Genomic DNA, 17052 nt, shown 5'->3' on the forward strand with positions numbered 1-17052 from the left:
TTATTTTAATTTGTTTTATCTATTCTCCATCCCTTATTCAGTTTTATTGATCATGTTTCTGCTTTTTTCTATCTTATTTATTTTGCTGCAGTTCTCTTGTGTAGCCCAAATGCCAAACTGGGCAAGATCTAGAAAAACTCACGATAAAATATTTTCACCTGTCTATATCAAGTATCATTATTTTGGTTGAATTTTCCTTCAAAGAGTTGGATTGTCAAATACAATTCCTTTATTATTCAAGCCATTATACTTAAATTAGCAATTTTCAAGCTAATTTCAAGCCTTTTTTTCCCCTTTTTTATATTATATATGTTTAATCAATGACATTCGTTTCAATATAGAAACAAAAATGTTATCATATTAAATTTCTGTATATCTATTTATCTATTTAGCTGTTTTTACAGCTATTTTTTTTTTATTTTTCTTTAATTTCTGTTTAAATAAATAAAGTACTAGATATTTACTTTGTATCCTTCAGCTCAATATTCTTTATATTTTATAATATATATATATCTAGATGTGTAGCTTTTCTTTAGAAACATTTCCAAGTTTATCAATTGGTTCCTCCTTTTTTTTACTATTTTTATATGATTGGATCGTTTACTCAATAAAATAGGCTGCTCATCCACTCTATAGTAAATATATAATCAGTCTCGTCTAAGAAAAAGCTACTTTGAAATATAATTGAAAGTCACGTGTGCACTCAACTAGGTATTTAAACTGTGAATATAAGAATTTCTGTAAAATCTTGGTTTCTCTTCATCTTCATCTTCTTATTTTACTTGTTCAATTACCCACATAATGACCAATCAAATGTGAGTTTGACCAACTATCTTATATATGCATTATTTTCTTTTTACTATAATGCTTCTTGCGAGCATAAAGACATAAACATAAATACTCACAATATGTACATGTTTGTATATAGAAATGAACTCCCTGATAGATATCATTGGATCCCTTGGATTTACGAAACAAGAGCTTCAAATAACTTATATACGGGTACTGTCGGTCAGGATATGCAGAATAGTAATGTCCGTACTACTATAAAGTACTCGTGTAAATCCTGCCAGTTCTGGTCCTATCGCAAATCACATCTTACAAGGCACACTTTAACACATCAACTAAAATGCCCCCTTTGTGAGAAGAAGCTTTCAAACAGCTTTAATCTCGAAAGACATAAGAGAATTTTCCATATGATCCCCACAAATAATGATGTACCCAACGTATGATACTACATCATTACTTCTCTTTCTCTCTCTCTCTCTCTCTTTATTCCTTTAACATTTAATGTCATTGCGTTTATCCCCCACTAAATTCATATATACAAATGTGCCTGTGTGTGTTTTTATATAATTTGATCATATTTTTGAAAAGCTAATTATTTAATTACCAATTGTGTGATTTGTTATTCAGAAAGTTGTGTAAATAAATGATATTACTAATAGTAAAGGATACTGCTGTACTGTCTACAAATAAATATATTTAGCGCAAGATGTGTACTTGCTTAATAGAAATAGAAACTCATAAAGCGCATATAGATCCAGATGTATGATTTTATTTGCTTAAAAAAATACATTTGTGTGCGTTTATAAAAGTCTCCAGAAATAATTATGATGGTAATATTAGTAATAGACATATATTACTGTATGATATCTTTCTTTTCACTATCAGTTCAATAATGGTGCAATCGTATACCTTTACCTTTACCATCATCATTTTTCTATTTCAAAAGGATGAATCAAGTTAGGGTGCAATGGCGTATCATATTTTCTCTCTCTCTCTCTGTCATCTATATATATATATATATACTTTAAAAATTAAAAAGCAGTAGTTTTTATTAAGAAAAGACAAGCCGTCGATCTAAATTGATAGATAGAACTCTTGTTCAAAATACTATATTTGAGCCATTAAATAAAAAGAAATAATAGTAATCAAGACTCTTAACTACCCTTTCAATTGAATGATATTTACTAAAAACAAGATACCGCATTATAATTATGTAGTTTGATTTCGATAAAGCATAAGTTAGCATGAAGGACTTTGGGTCCAGTAACTCCTTTGCCCATTTCCATTGTGGCCATTTTGCAGATTTGCTCTATGGGACTGCGAATAAAAGTGCTTAAAAATATTATTAAATCGAGCTTTGACTGTATTACTCAAGTACTGACACAGTGTGTGTTCTTTTGGTTTCGCTCAGACCACAAATATCCTGCAAAGAAGTATGACGCTCTTTGCAGGTTTTCCTTCAATCCCCTTGCACAAGGTATACCCTTATGCATTGTATTTCATCATTGGTACTGCTTTAATAGAGCTTTATGACAAAGTAGTATAGATTGTTCACATATAAAAGTCTTCAGATGAAGCAATAATAAAACAAAATCCTTATCTATCTTTATTTTATTGATCAAATCCCTTATTTACTTTTGTCTATACATTTATTTCATCGTCACTGACTTATAACAACTCTTCGCGATAGTTATAAGCATACTTCTTGATATATTTGTCCTTTCTATACGCATTTTATTACATCTCTTTACTGTTGGATAGACCCGAGCTTTATCACAGTAATTCATCTCTATCTCTCTATATATTTGCCTTCTGAACTCGTTGGCAACTATAGTTTAATTTATTATTTTTCTGACAAAGTTGCACCACACCAACTCAACACTTGTCACTAGGAATAAAGGAAGAGAAGTGAAAAAAAAAAGATATGAAATACATAGATACATAGATACATAAAATTACTATTGAGGTTGATCTATTTTACATTTCTTAGTACAAAGCATATGTCTTTTGAGATTGAATTTGGTACTAAAGCGATTTTTGCATACAGGACATTTGTGCTTTTTCCAATTGGGAAGGTGTTTCAAAAAGTGCCTATCTACGTTACTTTTACGATCACTCCAATAGCCGCATTCTTTACAAATATAACGCTTAGAATAAGTATTCATCTTTGTAGTCTTGCGAGAATTTGGATCATGTAATAAAGTAGGAGACGGAAAGACATTGTATTGTATAATTTGAAGCTTGACATCTACACAACATGGTATTTATATATATATGCATCGATTAAACTTGGAGTCCAAGAAAAGAAGAAGAAAAATATTGTATGTGTGCTTACCACTGGTATTTTGTTTCTGATTGCAATTATGATTGATGTTATTGTTGTTGCTTGACTGTAAGTTTTCTGGAATAATGGGCGGCTGTTGCGGATAAGGAATTGGATCAATTCTTGGAGGAAAGGAGTATGTTGTATTATACAATAAGGGTAATGTTATACTCTGCCCTTGACTTGTGAAAAGCATAGGCAAATTCCAGAAAGGAGAGCTGGTAGAAAGACTGTATGGAGGAGCTTGAACTCCAATTGGTGCAATATGGCTGGACAAAGGTTCCACTTGAGTGTTGATGACATTTGTATCTGTGCTGAGATAGTGTCCCATGCTGAATGTGTTGTAGAGAGTAATTTGTTCAATGTCTTGTTCAATTGGAGTAGATTCACTTTCAAGCAGACCAAGGTATCCAGAATTGAGGTGGTTGAATGCGGAAGATGGCTGAGTGTTGTTAAGCGCCAAAGAGCCAATATTGTTGACAGTTTGGGGCTGCAGGGAAAAACTGCAGAAAGTATTATCTTCTAAGAAGGAGTAGGTGGCAGGAGATGCATTGATAGAAGACATTGCTTTACAGAGAGTTGTTGTATAGTAGGGCAGAATGTGGAAATATAATTATGCTTGTGAGAGCAAGAATAAAAATGAAAATGAAGCTTTTTTATACTTGCAGATATTCGAAAAATACAGCTGAATAGGCTTCTCATGCCGTACTTGCATTATCTTTTTTGTCTGTCTCTGTGTGCGTTTGGTAACACTATCTAGATTTTCGTATTGTGAACACGACCCAAATTCTAAATATTTTAGATCTTAAGTATCATATCTAATCAAATTTATGGGAGTATAAAAATGAAATTATGTATGAAGGGGTACAGGACAAGTCCACGTTATGGACATGTTGACGCCACTCTGTATTTATCTCCTATTTAAACATGGCCCGAATAATCTATTATTTCTTTTTGTATCAAAATTGTTCCTTTTATATCTTCATACTATAATATATTCTCGACTTTTGTGAAAGTCAAAAAAAAAGTTAAAAAAAAAGGTCAAAAAAAAAAGGTCGAAAAAAAGGTCGAAAAAAAAATTGTTTGTATGGAGCTGTGACAGGCTCAGATTTATTAAAGTTCTCTGAATGAGTAAGGCAAAAGAGAAAATTACAACATTTGTTTTGAGGGTTTATGGGGGTTATTTGATGTTTTTGGCTTTTTGGTTTTTGACTTGTTTTTGTGTGATTTAAACTTTTTTTTTGTTAAAATGTTAATGTGGTGTTATGCGAGGGAAGAGTCAGCGGAGTCAAGCTCGAGCTTTGAGCAGAGGCGGGAGATTGATTTCCTAGCAGTGGCAAGAACCAAGGAAGGTAAAAAAGGAGCAGAATTAAAGTGGAGTGCCCAATTGTGGTCCCAGATAGCAAGGATGGTCAGTCCGAAAACCGAGGCGGCTGGAATACTGGGGTTCAGCGTGGGAGGGAAGAGAAAGGATGTGAATGCCGAGGAAAGTGCAGAAGGTGGTGGGACTGTGCCGAAAAATTCTAACCAAATGCCTAGGTCGAAAAAAAAGTCAAGAAAAAAAAGAGATAGAAAAATAGACCGCTTTTTTTTTTTTTTTTTTTTGATTTTTGTAGGGAGAAAAATAGACCGCAAAAAGAGATAGAAAAATAGACCGCAAAAAGAAAAAAAAATAAGAATTTTTTTCCGAGATGTTATTGGTTCGATCTTGAGATGTTTTTCTTATTTTGGTTGTGCAAAAAGAAAAAGAAAGAAAATGTCAAACTATTATAAATATGTAAATCGAGATCTTTATGTATTTGGATTTGTGGTTGGATCAGCAGCCGATTCAAGGGAACAGAGTCTAAAATACCATATATCATGATATTACACCTTTGTTTGAAGGATCAGCAGAATTTGTATCACAGTTCTTTCTATTTCCAGTATATCGATCTTATAAAAAAAAACAGAACAAAATCAGGATCCTAAAGGGGGCAATATATATATATTATATATTTAAAATAATAGACCTGCCTGTGCACTGTCTATACCACAATATGGCGCAAGATTCATTTTATTTTATTTTTAATTTCTGTTTCGATGTCTGTTTGGATAAAAGTAATAAAAGTCACACACACACACACATATATATACACTCGAGTGTAATAGGTCATTGGGCGGTCTTCTAATTTTCAAAATTATTTTTCAAGCATATTATGGACGATATTTTCTTTTCAATAATGTTGATAATAAAATGTGCTCAGAATAAAGCAAAACTTAGAGAAAACATAGTTTATTATATATATATTTAAGAGAAAAGGTATGAGCTCTGGTAATGAGTTGTGTCACCACCTCTCTCGATTACTTCTTTAAGCCTATCTGGCATGCTGGCTACCAAAGTTTCCAGAACTTGAAGTAGTATCTCCAGCCATGCCTTGTGTATCACTGCTTCAAGTTCTTCTAAGCTCATTACTTTTTCTCTATCTTTACAAAGTTTCTTCGGAATATGTGCCCAAACATGCTAGATAGGATTAAGATCTGGGCTCTGGGCAGGCCAAAAATCAAAGCTATCTATTAGACACCTCTCTTTTTTATACCATGTGGCATAAGCGCCCGTGTGGCATGGTGCACCATCCTCTTGGAACAAAAACTGTTTGTTATTATTCCTGGACAGTTCCTCGTACCAGGGAAGAAAGTACTGAGCCAAACAGTCGATGTACTTGTCTTGATCGATGTTTCCTTTCAATGTTACCAAGGGGCCAAGACCCCCACCCCAGAAACAACCCCAAATCATGACGGAACCCTTACCAAACTTGTATGTTTGGACAATATGGTTCTTGTCAAACCTCTCGCCAGTCTTTCTGATGACTCTGACTCTTCCATCATTGCCAACTACCATGAATCTGGACTCGTCTGACCAGACAACTGACTTCCACTGCTCAACAGTCCAATTCACTTTGTCAAGGCACCATTTCAGCCTGTTTTCCTTCTGTTTCTCGGTCAACCCTGGCTTGCGAGCTGCTGAGTGAGAACTAAAGCCAAGAAGTTCCATGTTCTTACGGAATGTAGTCATGCAGATGGAGATTCCCACATCGACTAATCTCTGATGCTGAGCCGCAATTGACACGAATGGCTCACTACGAAATGAGCGCACCATCGCAGATTGTGTTCTCTTTGTAACCTTTGGTTCTCTTCCTAGACGTGTCAAGGGCTTGGAAACACCTTTATCTCTGAAGGCTTTCACTACATTTCCAACAGTGCTCTTCGGAATGTCAAGGGCTTTAGAGATTTCTCCATATGTAGCGTCCTTCTCCCATTGACCTATAATTCGGCCCCTAATGAACGCATCTAACTCTTGTCTTTTGGGTTTTGTGATGCTAGAAGTTGGTGGAGTCATTTTGTGCTTTTGTTTTATTTGTTTAAGAGTTTTTAGTGGTTTTACAAAGAAAAGAATATTTTGATAATGCATAAAAAAAATCAAAAAATCAAAAAATCTGTGACCGTCTAATGACCTATTACACTCGAGTGTATATATAGATATAGATATATTCTTTAATGTACCTTATTGGCTGAATAATACATATGCTTATATTATAATTCGTTAATTATTAAGCTCATCCTCTCCTTTTTTTTGTATTCTATGTAAAGCTTATAGTATTAGAAAGCGTTAAGAAAAGGGTGGGTCGGGGTGGGTTTTGTCAAGAATTTAAACAGTAAAAATCAGTATTTTATAAACCGAGAATAATAGGGGATTTCAACAACCATTCAAGCTTTTAAACTTAAGCTTTTGAGTTTAAATTTGAGAAATGATTGGCTGGAATCAATCTCTAACCATTAAGAAAGAAAGAAAGATTAAAACTTGAACAAAAATCGTTCAAGAGTTTTACACTTTTAATACATCCTTGTTTAAATTTGATTTATTTAATTTTTTGGAAATTTAATAAATCCTTGATAGAAATACTTTTGCTTCTTTCAATACTACTTTAAACTTATATAATATTATTACAATGTCTAATATAACTGAAAGAAGCATCTAGGGTACTCAAAAACACTTGGCAACTATTGCGTATTATTGGTTACTGCTTTAAAACTCAAAGCTTAAGTTTAAAAGCTTAAAGGACTGTTGAAACCCCCCAATATCAAAGAAAAAAAAACCGATATTAAAATTGAAACCAAGATTGAAATCGAATTTAGTGATTTTCTGTTTCTTATTTATGCATAATTTTTCTTGATATCAGAAAACTCGATTTTTCTTTTTATGTAAATTTATCTATATATGCATTGCTCTATATAATATAAGGTAATTTGGCAGAATGAGTTTGACATTCAAAATGCATAGAGATGCATAAAATTTGTCAGGTCAATGTGAATCGCTTTTCCCTTGCCCTTGCCCTTGCCCTTGTCATCGTCTTCTCTTGCTTTTAGCATCAAAGATGTATTAGAATACAGTACAATTGACACATTAGAGGAGAAAAAATTGGTGTGTGACAAGATAAACAAATATAAGAATGAACTCCTCCCCCCCATTTTTGTTTTAACTGCCAAATATAAAGGCACAAATGTAACATGGTTTGTTTAATATTAAAAATAGAAGCGGATCAAGGCATTGAGTCTTTAAACATAAAATAACAATTGATGATAATGATTATGGCTATATGTCTCTGTACTCACGGGAAAGATACGAAAAATACGGCTTTGAAATCCCAAGAGAAATAAAAAAAAACAGACCAAAAGCCAACTATTGTGCTTCATATAGATATTTTGTATCCCCTTTTTTATCTATCCGAATTCAGAAGTCTAAATCGAGTGGAGTGCAACATGAAATAACTGCAACAGAATGAAACATAGAACTCTAAATAATATTACGTATTTAGTAATAAGGCTTAGAATAGCAAAGAGAAGAATAGAAGAAAAAACTCTTTCGTAGAACGGAACCCATTCTCCCAATTATTCAACACCTTTTCTCTCTCTCTTATATATATATATATATATAAGGAGAGTGATTTAATATAATAAGACCAAGAAAATATATTTGTCCTTTGCGAAAACGAGCTAAAAGAATTATTTTTTGGCATTATTTGTATAATTAAAGAGACAACACTGTAAAGAGCCATATGCAGAGACAAAATGAAAGTTTGTGAGTGCATAAGATTTTTTTCTTGCCTTTGTCTTCGGGTGAAATATCCCGTAATTCAATCGTTTTTTTGTCTTTTTTTAAACGACGCAACACAAGAATAAATATAGAAATAACTAAAAAAAAAAAGGAATAAAGGAAGAAAGAGCAAAATAGAGCAAAAGACGGAAAAAATAAAGAGTAGACAGATGCGAATACTCTGAGCATAAACGATAGAAATAATTCTTCATTATATAGAGAAGCTAGAAATAATTTCAAGAAAACACTAACTTGACTACTACAACAATTATGTCTGCGTTGAAGTGCATTCCCAATTAATGCTTATTTATGATGAAATGTTTAGTAAAAAGGTTACATTGTTTATTCCTGTGGCGTCTGTAACACAATTTTATATATGGAATATTTTAAAGTCTGAATTTTCGTGTCCAAGCCATTGTAACCCAAGTCCATGCAAATACTTACAAAACAGACACACTTACAATCCAAGATTATATATATATATATATATATACTAAAAAAAAGGTATAAATATCTTGGATATTTCCTTGATTCACTATAAACTCTCTTCTTTACCAAATACTGCATTTATTTTTCTATATTACACATACATATTCACTTTTTCATATTTTTAAATGTCTTCAACTGAGGTACCTTGTCAGTGTACTAAAGACACCCTAAAGTATGATTCAATGATCCTTAATGCATGGTATCAAGTCCATCTGGAGAACCTTTGTAACAACAACAATGACAATATATCAAGCATTACACACATAAACATGGTAAGGTCTTTTATACTTCTTGTCTTTAACAAATTTACAGGAACATTTGTTCTTAAGCTGCCAAAAAACCCCAAAAAAAAACAACAACAACAACTTGAATCGCGTCTGTCAATAGCAACCAAGTCTGCCAGCTATTGGTGTGGCTGGGGACCCTTTTCTAAGCACCCACTTTTCGGCATCTATCCAGAGCCTATTTCCATGTCGTAATTTGGAACCCTCAAATATCGGCGTAACTGAAGACCATCTTCTAAGAAGTAGCTTTTCTACATGCATGTGTGGGTTATCTCCTTTCATTACTACGAGACCATCAGTCTTGGCACCATCTCAGATTCCGTCCACAGTTTCCAGCCACACTTTTAATAATAGCTACAACCAACAACAACAACAACAACAACAACAGTATCAACCGCAGCAACAGCAGAATCAATATCAAATCCAACAAAGCAAGAAAAATATTATTTCTGCTGATCAAGAAACTCTTGTTGCCTCGAGTCAGTCTCATACCCCGCATATGGTCCCGTACCAAAAGAGACACGTTAAACCAACCAAAAGAATGTCTTTACCCAATTTTCCTTTAGCCAGCGGTATAAGTAACATAGAACACCATTCCTGGAAATTTATCAATTTCAACCCTAGCACCTTCCACAAATGGGATCACAAAAGTAAGTTGTTTTCTTTTCCTCGTTTTTTGTTTTAACATTTAGCTTTTGGATTTAATTTTACCCAAAAGAAAACAAAAGTTAAATATAATTCATATATAAATTAACACCTTTTGTATTGTAATCTAATCTACAAATTACAACACTTATCAAAAAAGAAGATGTCAAGAATCAAGTGATACCATCACAACTGCCGCAGCAAAAGCATCAGTCATATCAACCATGGCAACCACACCAGCCACACCAGCCATACCAACCATGGCAACCACGGCAACCGCACCAACCACAGGCTGATAGTCAGTCGTGTTTTGGGAATGAATATATAGTTGGACTACAGGAAAGGGAAGTGAATGACCAACGAATTAGGTACAGATGTGAGGAGTGTTCGTTTGGTAGCTACTATAATAGGAATGTGAAAAGACACAAGGTTGTCCATATGCCATATCGTGAGAATAAGAAGTGTCCCGAGTGTAATAAGTCGCTTGCCAATCCCTACAACCTTCAAAGGCACATTTCTACTGTTCATATTGCTACAAAAAAACAAGCATCTTCTTGACAGATGCTATTTATGATCATCACTTACCACAACCACTCAGTATTGTTATCATTGTTATTAATTACTTTCTTTATCCTTATGATTACGCTCTTTTTAAAACCAACAAAATATGTGAATAAATATATGAAAACTATGAAAATATTTCTCACTTGTTCCTGTCCTTATTTTTTATTTTTATTTTATTGAATAATTCAAATTTGTTTCAAATATTCGAATATTTGAATATATATATTATATACTCACACGTCAAAACCGAATAGTTGGTAAAACATTTACTGGATTACAGAATCGAGCTTGTATTTTATTTATTTATATAATAAGAATTAGAATATTGTAAATATGATTCAGTGTGACTACAACATTGAATAAAATAAAAAATAAAAAAAATCCAGGGATTTCTCATTTAATTTATTTATTTATTTATTTATTTTTGTAAAATAACAATAAGGGGTGCCCAATTTAAGATATTTTTTTTTTAAAGAAAAAAGAATGATCAATTTACTTAATTCTAATTATTTATATTACTAATACGATAATGTAATATAAATGAAAATTGAAACGTCTCATTTTTTTTATTTTTTTGAAACGATGAAAATATTTTTCTTTTGTATTTTTTTTTGTTATGAACTTATTAAATATCTATTATACATATAGGTGAGGGATATAGGTTCGCAATTATATACATATCCTGAAGCAAAGACAAAAAAACATATAATAAACAAAGACGATGATTATGACAAAAACAAAACATAAGGTAGAATTTTTGTAATATTCTTTATTTTTGTATTTTTTTATTGATATTAAAATGGCAGCCAAGTCCCTCATTTCTTTTGAAGAGAGAAACGACACCAGATAACGTCAGTTAAGTTGCAAGTAAACTTGACTTATGCCTCCTCCTAGAAGAAATTCAAAAAAAATAGATTAATACACGATTTCATTATACAGAAAATAACCCCATATTTTTACTAAACACAAGCTCTGCTTTATTTTTTTTTAATCTGTTTCTTACCTTCTGGAAGACGTAGGTCAAGTGGCACTTGCCACAGTACTGACGGTCAGTGTGCCAGGCCATGAAGACACCAGCACCGCAGGTAGCGCTGGGGCACTCGCGACGGAGACGGGTGATCTTGCCAGACTGGTCAACCTTGTAGAACTTGAGGATGGCCATCTTGACCTTCTTTCTCTTGTGCTTGATCTTCTTGGGAGTAGTGTAGGTCTTCTTCTTTCTCTTCTTGGCACCACCCAACAATTCGCAGTTGAGGTGGATGGTAGAGTTATCCTGGATACCGTAGAGCTCGAGAGCCTGGGAGTCCTGGAGAGACTTACCGGCGAAGGAAAGGCACTGGAAACCAGCATCGATACCTATTTTTTTTTTTAAAAAAAAAGGGAAAATTATTATTAAAAAAATGGTTTAATAATTGATAATTTTAAAAAGATAAAGTGATATTAAGAAAGTTACATATATATTTATGTAATTTGGTTTTTATTTTATCGTTGTCGTTATTGCTACCAAATAAGATAAAGGTACATAAGTGTGTGCGTATTTACCTTCACGGGCGGCAATCATAGCCTTGACGTTCTCAACAGAGGTGGCGGGGGTGGCCTCGAGGGCGAGGGTGTTGCCCGCAAGGGACTTGACGAAAAGCTGCATGTTGGAGGAAAAGAGGAGGAAACAATCGATCTGCCAGTCCACAAACGCTTGTTATTCTTTGCGCGAATCTCCAATCGAAAAAAAAAATGTTGGATAAAATTAAACGTGATTGGCTGGATTTAAAGCAAGTCACACTTCCCGACCCGAAGGCTTAGTTCAGAAAGAAACATTATGTGACATAGAGTTGGAAAGTGGTAGTGGTGGCGATAATGGTGGTAGCCGTAGTGAGGGAGGGTCACAGATTTTTATTTTATTTTTATTTTTTTAGTGCAGGATGAGAAATAAGAGAGGAAGCGGAGAAAGATGGAGAGAGAGAGAGAGAAGGAGAGAGAAAAAGGAACACACGGGCTTGTTTTATCCGTTCAAAATAGCATAAAAAAATACTATCTGTATATACGCATACACACATACATACATAATTGGGAATACTAAAGCTATGGACCAAAAAGCCGAATTTGTATCAAAATTATTTGAATGTGATGAGTTAGATCTAGACGATGAGCTTGAATTGGTATGTTAAACCTATTCTTTCTTCCTTATTCTGTTTTTTTTGTTGTCTTAATACAGTGACGAATGAGTACATGTACACCAAAAAAATCCAGAGACTAAATACAACATTACGTTTGGATTTAAACATTAGGAACTTTCCAGACTTTACGCGCTTCAATGCGAAGCAACTCGCGAGATGTCTGAAATTGAACTTCACAATTACTTGCAGGACCAGGCAAGTCAGGCCATATCATATATATATATATTTAACGTGAGGATTGTTTATTAGGCTTCACGTAGTAAAAAGGGCTATGCAGATAATGTATCTGCTCTTCTTTATGGAATCATTACTGAACCAGAAAAGGCACAGACAGTAAGACGACATTGATAAATACATAGTTATACATATACATACATAAGGATTTAGTGAATATCATTTTTTTTGAAATAATGATAAGAGAATAAGAAAGAAAAGAAAGGATAAAGAGAAAAAGGCGATCAGATTTATCGAGTAACTTAACCATACAGTTCCTATGCCACTCTTGTCTCTATCTCTATCTCTTCTTTCTATATATTCATGCGCATATATTTGTGTAATTTGTGTGTATTTGTGTATGCCTTAATCCACCTAATCCATTTTTATTTATATTTACCTATTACTTGAAAACTACACACTATACACTATACGCAACACACAAAAGCATTTCCAATGTCTTAGTTTTATCAACCGAGACAACTTCTCGGTCGCCTTGAACAGATTACATATCTGGGTGAACTCGATACGATTTCCACAAATGAAGCTTCCTGCTAGGGATCAGGTAGCTTCCTAAATAAGATATGAACACAAACCCGTTGTGGTTCTTCCAAGATAATAATTATTGATCTCTCAATACCTCTTTATATATACATATACACACACACAATGTATTTGTTTTATTTCTGTTTGTTGTAGATACTTTGGTTTATTGGAGAATTAACCAACCTCAATGTCCAGACAATTGACTCGATATACTTGTGTCTTTTGCGCCAAATTCGAGGCGGTGATACGAGCCAGTCAAATGTTATGCTGTGTGATCAAATGCTGAGACTATGCGACCTTCACAAATCTCAATTGGATGCTTATCCCCGAGTGATCGCCACAGCAGCCTACACCTTTTTGAGAACCTTGACTGACCATCGACCATCTCAGCTAGTAGCATTGCAACAAAGAGAGATTCGATTCGTAGTTAGTTTACTTAGAGAAAAGGTAGGTTATATATATATATATATATATATATATATATATATATAGTATGCTATTACTACCATTATTGCCTTGGATCATCATTCACATTTGAATAATTAATTGATCATTTTATTTATACATTTGGATTGTCTTGACTTGGCTTGACTATATCCCGCATATTTTTTTTTGTATATGTTCTTTTGTAATGTTTAGTGGGCAGCATGTTCAACAATCGGAAGAGACTTGGTGCGTGTACTTCATGATGTAGCAAATATTCCTGCAATTGGACTTTTGTGGGACGATATTTTAAACAATCCACAAAAACTCTCGCCTCGATTCAAAGGTAATTTCTTCTTCATCATCTTCTTCTTCTTCTAGAAGGATCACAATTTATTTTAATATCAAAAAAGGAAATATTATATATTTATATGTTTGTGCATCTATATATCCATATTAAAACAAACACATAAAGGTATCGAGTCACTTCTTATGACACCTACACCAAAAGAGTTTCTTCGTTCTCGTTTGGCCCCTGACATGGAAACCAAGTTACTTTATATCCTGCAGAATGTCAGTCACAGAACTCTTGGGTCGAATTTGATTAAAAGAATCTAAAACAATTTTTTTTTGATAGCTTCGACTTGGGTTACATCAGCGTAATCTTAACTGGTTCTTGCAACGTTACCTATCCACTCCAGAAAGCGAACCATTTTATGCCGACGTTATCCGTTATATTGTCGCTGGGTGGTATCCAAGCAACCAGATTCTGCAAACAGATATTGTTCCTCGTTATGTGATCATAGGAAGTATGATTAGGGCAATCAAGGTGAATAAAACAATAGTAACCATAGTAACTAAACAACAACAACAAAAAACTTAAATCCAAGACACGAATATATATTTATTTATTTATTTATTTATTTACATATTAATAGAGCACAACTGTTTCTGCAAATGTCAAGTTGGCGTTGATCTATGACTGGTTATTTTTTAAACCTACAGACAATATCATGTTTATTGGTAATATTATGTTTGAAACAAAATACCAATATAAATATATCGATAGACTGATACGTTCTCATTAATCATAGAGCCTGCGGTGTTGCTAATGGAGAAGTCTGCAGAAAGATACCCTTATATCACATCAATCATTATGGAGTTTCTTAAATTCTCGGTCGATGAGTATTATCCACCCTTGAAAGAAAAAATGGCGCAAAGTGTAGCATGCAGTATGAAGACAAGTATTTCAAAAGGTGTAATTAGGTGAGCAAAGTTAATTAACTTAAATTAGAAAATAACATCATCAACTCATCAATATTTTTCTTTTCTTTCTTTTTCTTTTTATTTATTTATTTAAATAATAATAATAATAATAATATTAATATTAATAATAAAATAAATAATATTTAAAAAAATAATAATAATAATAAAATTATTATTGTTATCATTTTTCTTTTTTTCTTTCTTTCTCAAAACAGGAGTGTGATGTCTATCTACAAGTGGCCTTCTTTAGACGAAGCCACCCGCGAATACATTCAATCTATGTTTGGAGAGTTCCTGAGACAAGATACTTCAAACGCCAATACATCCATACCATCTGGACCAACCTCTTTAGTAACCCAGTCCTTACTCATGGCAGCCACAGGGCAGCCTAGATCAGAAGGTGGCGAGGAAGGAGAGGAAGGAGAGGAAAATGCTAATGCTCTTAAAGATGATAATGAGAATGATAATAATGCCGGCAGAGATCACGATGGTCGTGATCATGAAGATCAAGATGGTACAGAAGAAAAAGAAGCAACAGACACAAAAAACTCTGAAAAGGCTCAGGATAAACAAGAAGACATAGGTCTAGATGATGATGATGAAGTCGATCGATATCTTTATGGTGATGCAGGTAAATAAGAATAAGACGAAAATACAAAGGGTCACAACTAATGTAATTTATATGAACCAACAATCAAATTGACTTACACAGAAGGAAGCGGATCAGAGCTAACACCTCTTCAAGAAATGGAAATTGAAATGGAAGCAGAAGATGGAACGGCACACAGATCGACATCAGAAGATATAAGTTTACCTATGGTTGAGCCATTCGACACCCCAATGGATGAAGACAAGTTGGTTGCAGATGAAACCGCGGTTTTGGATGGCGATTCATCGGTCACAGATCTTTCATTTAATATCCAACTAAACTCTCAGGGTGGTGGTGGTGACGATGAGGAAGATGACGATAATAGCAAGAGTAGCAAGAGTAGCAACAATAACGAGTATGATTACGACGATGACGACGATGAAGAAGACCCAGAACAGGATATTGAGGATGCAGAGGCCGAGTCTGCGGAAGGAGCACAAGATAACCAGTCTTATTGGATCTTCGGTGACTCCCTGACTCGATTCAAATCCGCTTGTATTAGTACTATTGCTAGTCTTACAGATGGTAAAGATCAAGAATCCAAGGCTCAACTATTGATTGCAAAAAGCAGTCTTCGAGAGATCCTTTCTGTTTTCCTTCGCATGGTAAAGTATCAAAATTAATAGGTTACATACCTACAAAATACTAGCATATCAAAATAGAGGGTACAAAAGTAAGAAAATTAAGAAAGTAATATTCCTAACAATATTTTCTTTTTTATAATTAATTCAATTATATGTATATGTAATATAATGTAATATAATGTAATAGGCTATATCTGCAGAGACATTGGCTCCAAAAATTGCACCTCAGATACGTGCAATTGCTGCTTGTTTTCCGTTGAGAAACCCACAACGTGTCGAAAATGGAATATCCGAAGAGAGTGTGCTGTTAGACCCGACCCAAGATTTATTTGACTTGTTGATGGTCACTTTCTGGTCGTCTCGTACTGTCCCAACTGCACGCGATCGACTATTGAGCTTGATTGCCTGCGTCTCTCACAATTATAAGAAAGGAAAGCGCCATTTGATCGGAATGCGTTGGTGGCACTTTATTTCAAAGTAAGTAACGATCTCGATTAAATGACATTTGATGATATGGTATTTAACTTTGTAAACATTTTCAAATTTTAGACAACTTGAACAGCAAGACTTTTCTACAATGGGTTTGGAAGTAGAGTGGATGCCAGACATTGTTGACTCTTATGAAACATTTGTCACTTATGGATTTGGAGCATTACCCAAAGATTCATCTACTGACAAGGATGACTATTTTAGAAACTATTTATTACAGGATATCAAAGCAAGTGATGAGAGCCTTTTCTTCTTTGGCTTGTTAAATGCAAAGCTAATACATAAAACGATTCTAATTCCCACCCTTTTTGTTTTTTGTTTTTTGTTTTTGTTGAATAGTTATTGGCAAGAAACAATCTTTTGTCTTTCCACGCCATCACCCCCTTTTTGTTCCGCTACAATCCATCCGTGTTGGTTGGAAATGCAGAAATCTTGCAGTTATTGGTTACCATGATGCTTCCGAACCAAGTAAATTATTAGAAT

The 17052-nt window shown here is 33.8% G+C and overlaps 5 protein-coding genes across 5 annotated transcripts; 2 read left to right on the forward strand and 3 right to left on the reverse strand.

Moving 5' to 3' along the window:
• Positions 1-801: 801 nt before the first annotated feature.
• Positions 802-1232, forward strand: PHYBLDRAFT_71305 (C2H2-type zinc finger transcription factor; the record flags this gene model as incomplete). The annotated part of the gene is made up of 2 exons (XM_018442442.1): positions 802-815; positions 929-1232. 2 exons carry the CDS (start codon positions 802-804, stop codon positions 1230-1232), a joined length of 318 nt encoding a protein of 105 aa, XP_018299425.1.
• Positions 1233-2747: 1515 nt separating this feature from the next.
• PHYBLDRAFT_71306 (hypothetical protein) lies at positions 2748-3677 on the reverse strand (the record flags this gene model as incomplete). Its single annotated transcript, XM_018442443.1, has 2 exons — positions 2748-3037; positions 3125-3677. The coding sequence occupies 2 exons, from the start codon at positions 3675-3677 to the stop codon at positions 2748-2750; spliced, it is 843 nt and encodes a 280-aa protein (XP_018299426.1).
• Positions 3678-4375: 698 nt separating this feature from the next.
• PHYBLDRAFT_162001 (Homeodomain-like DNA binding domain-containing transcription factor) lies at positions 4376-6488 on the reverse strand (the record flags this gene model as incomplete). Its single annotated transcript, XM_018434544.1, has 3 exons — positions 4376-4647; positions 4985-5044; positions 6152-6488. 3 exons carry the CDS (start codon positions 6486-6488, stop codon positions 4376-4378), a joined length of 669 nt encoding a protein of 222 aa, XP_018299427.1.
• Positions 6489-8857: 2369 nt separating this feature from the next.
• PHYBLDRAFT_71309 (C2H2-type zinc finger transcription factor) lies at positions 8858-10219 on the forward strand (the record flags this gene model as incomplete). Its single annotated transcript, XM_018442444.1, has 3 exons — positions 8858-9004; positions 9120-9666; positions 9822-10219. The coding sequence occupies 3 exons, from the start codon at positions 8858-8860 to the stop codon at positions 10217-10219; spliced, it is 1092 nt and encodes a 363-aa protein (XP_018299428.1).
• A 711-nt stretch (positions 10220-10930) lies between these two features.
• On the reverse strand, positions 10931-11873 carry PHYBLDRAFT_129669 (hypothetical protein; the record flags this gene model as incomplete). Its single annotated transcript, XM_018429302.1, has 3 exons — positions 10931-11115; positions 11229-11581; positions 11768-11873. 3 exons carry the CDS (start codon positions 11868-11870, stop codon positions 11104-11106), a joined length of 468 nt encoding a protein of 155 aa, XP_018299429.1. The 3' UTR covers positions 10931-11103.
• Positions 11874-17052: the final 5179 nt, after the last annotated feature.

The sequence above is a fragment of the Phycomyces blakesleeanus genome (assembly GCF_001638985.1).
Source record: "Phycomyces blakesleeanus NRRL 1555(-) unplaced genomic scaffold PHYBLscaffold_1, whole genome shotgun sequence".
NCBI classification, from domain to species: Eukaryota; Fungi; Mucoromycota; class Mucoromycetes; order Mucorales; family Phycomycetaceae; genus Phycomyces; species Phycomyces blakesleeanus.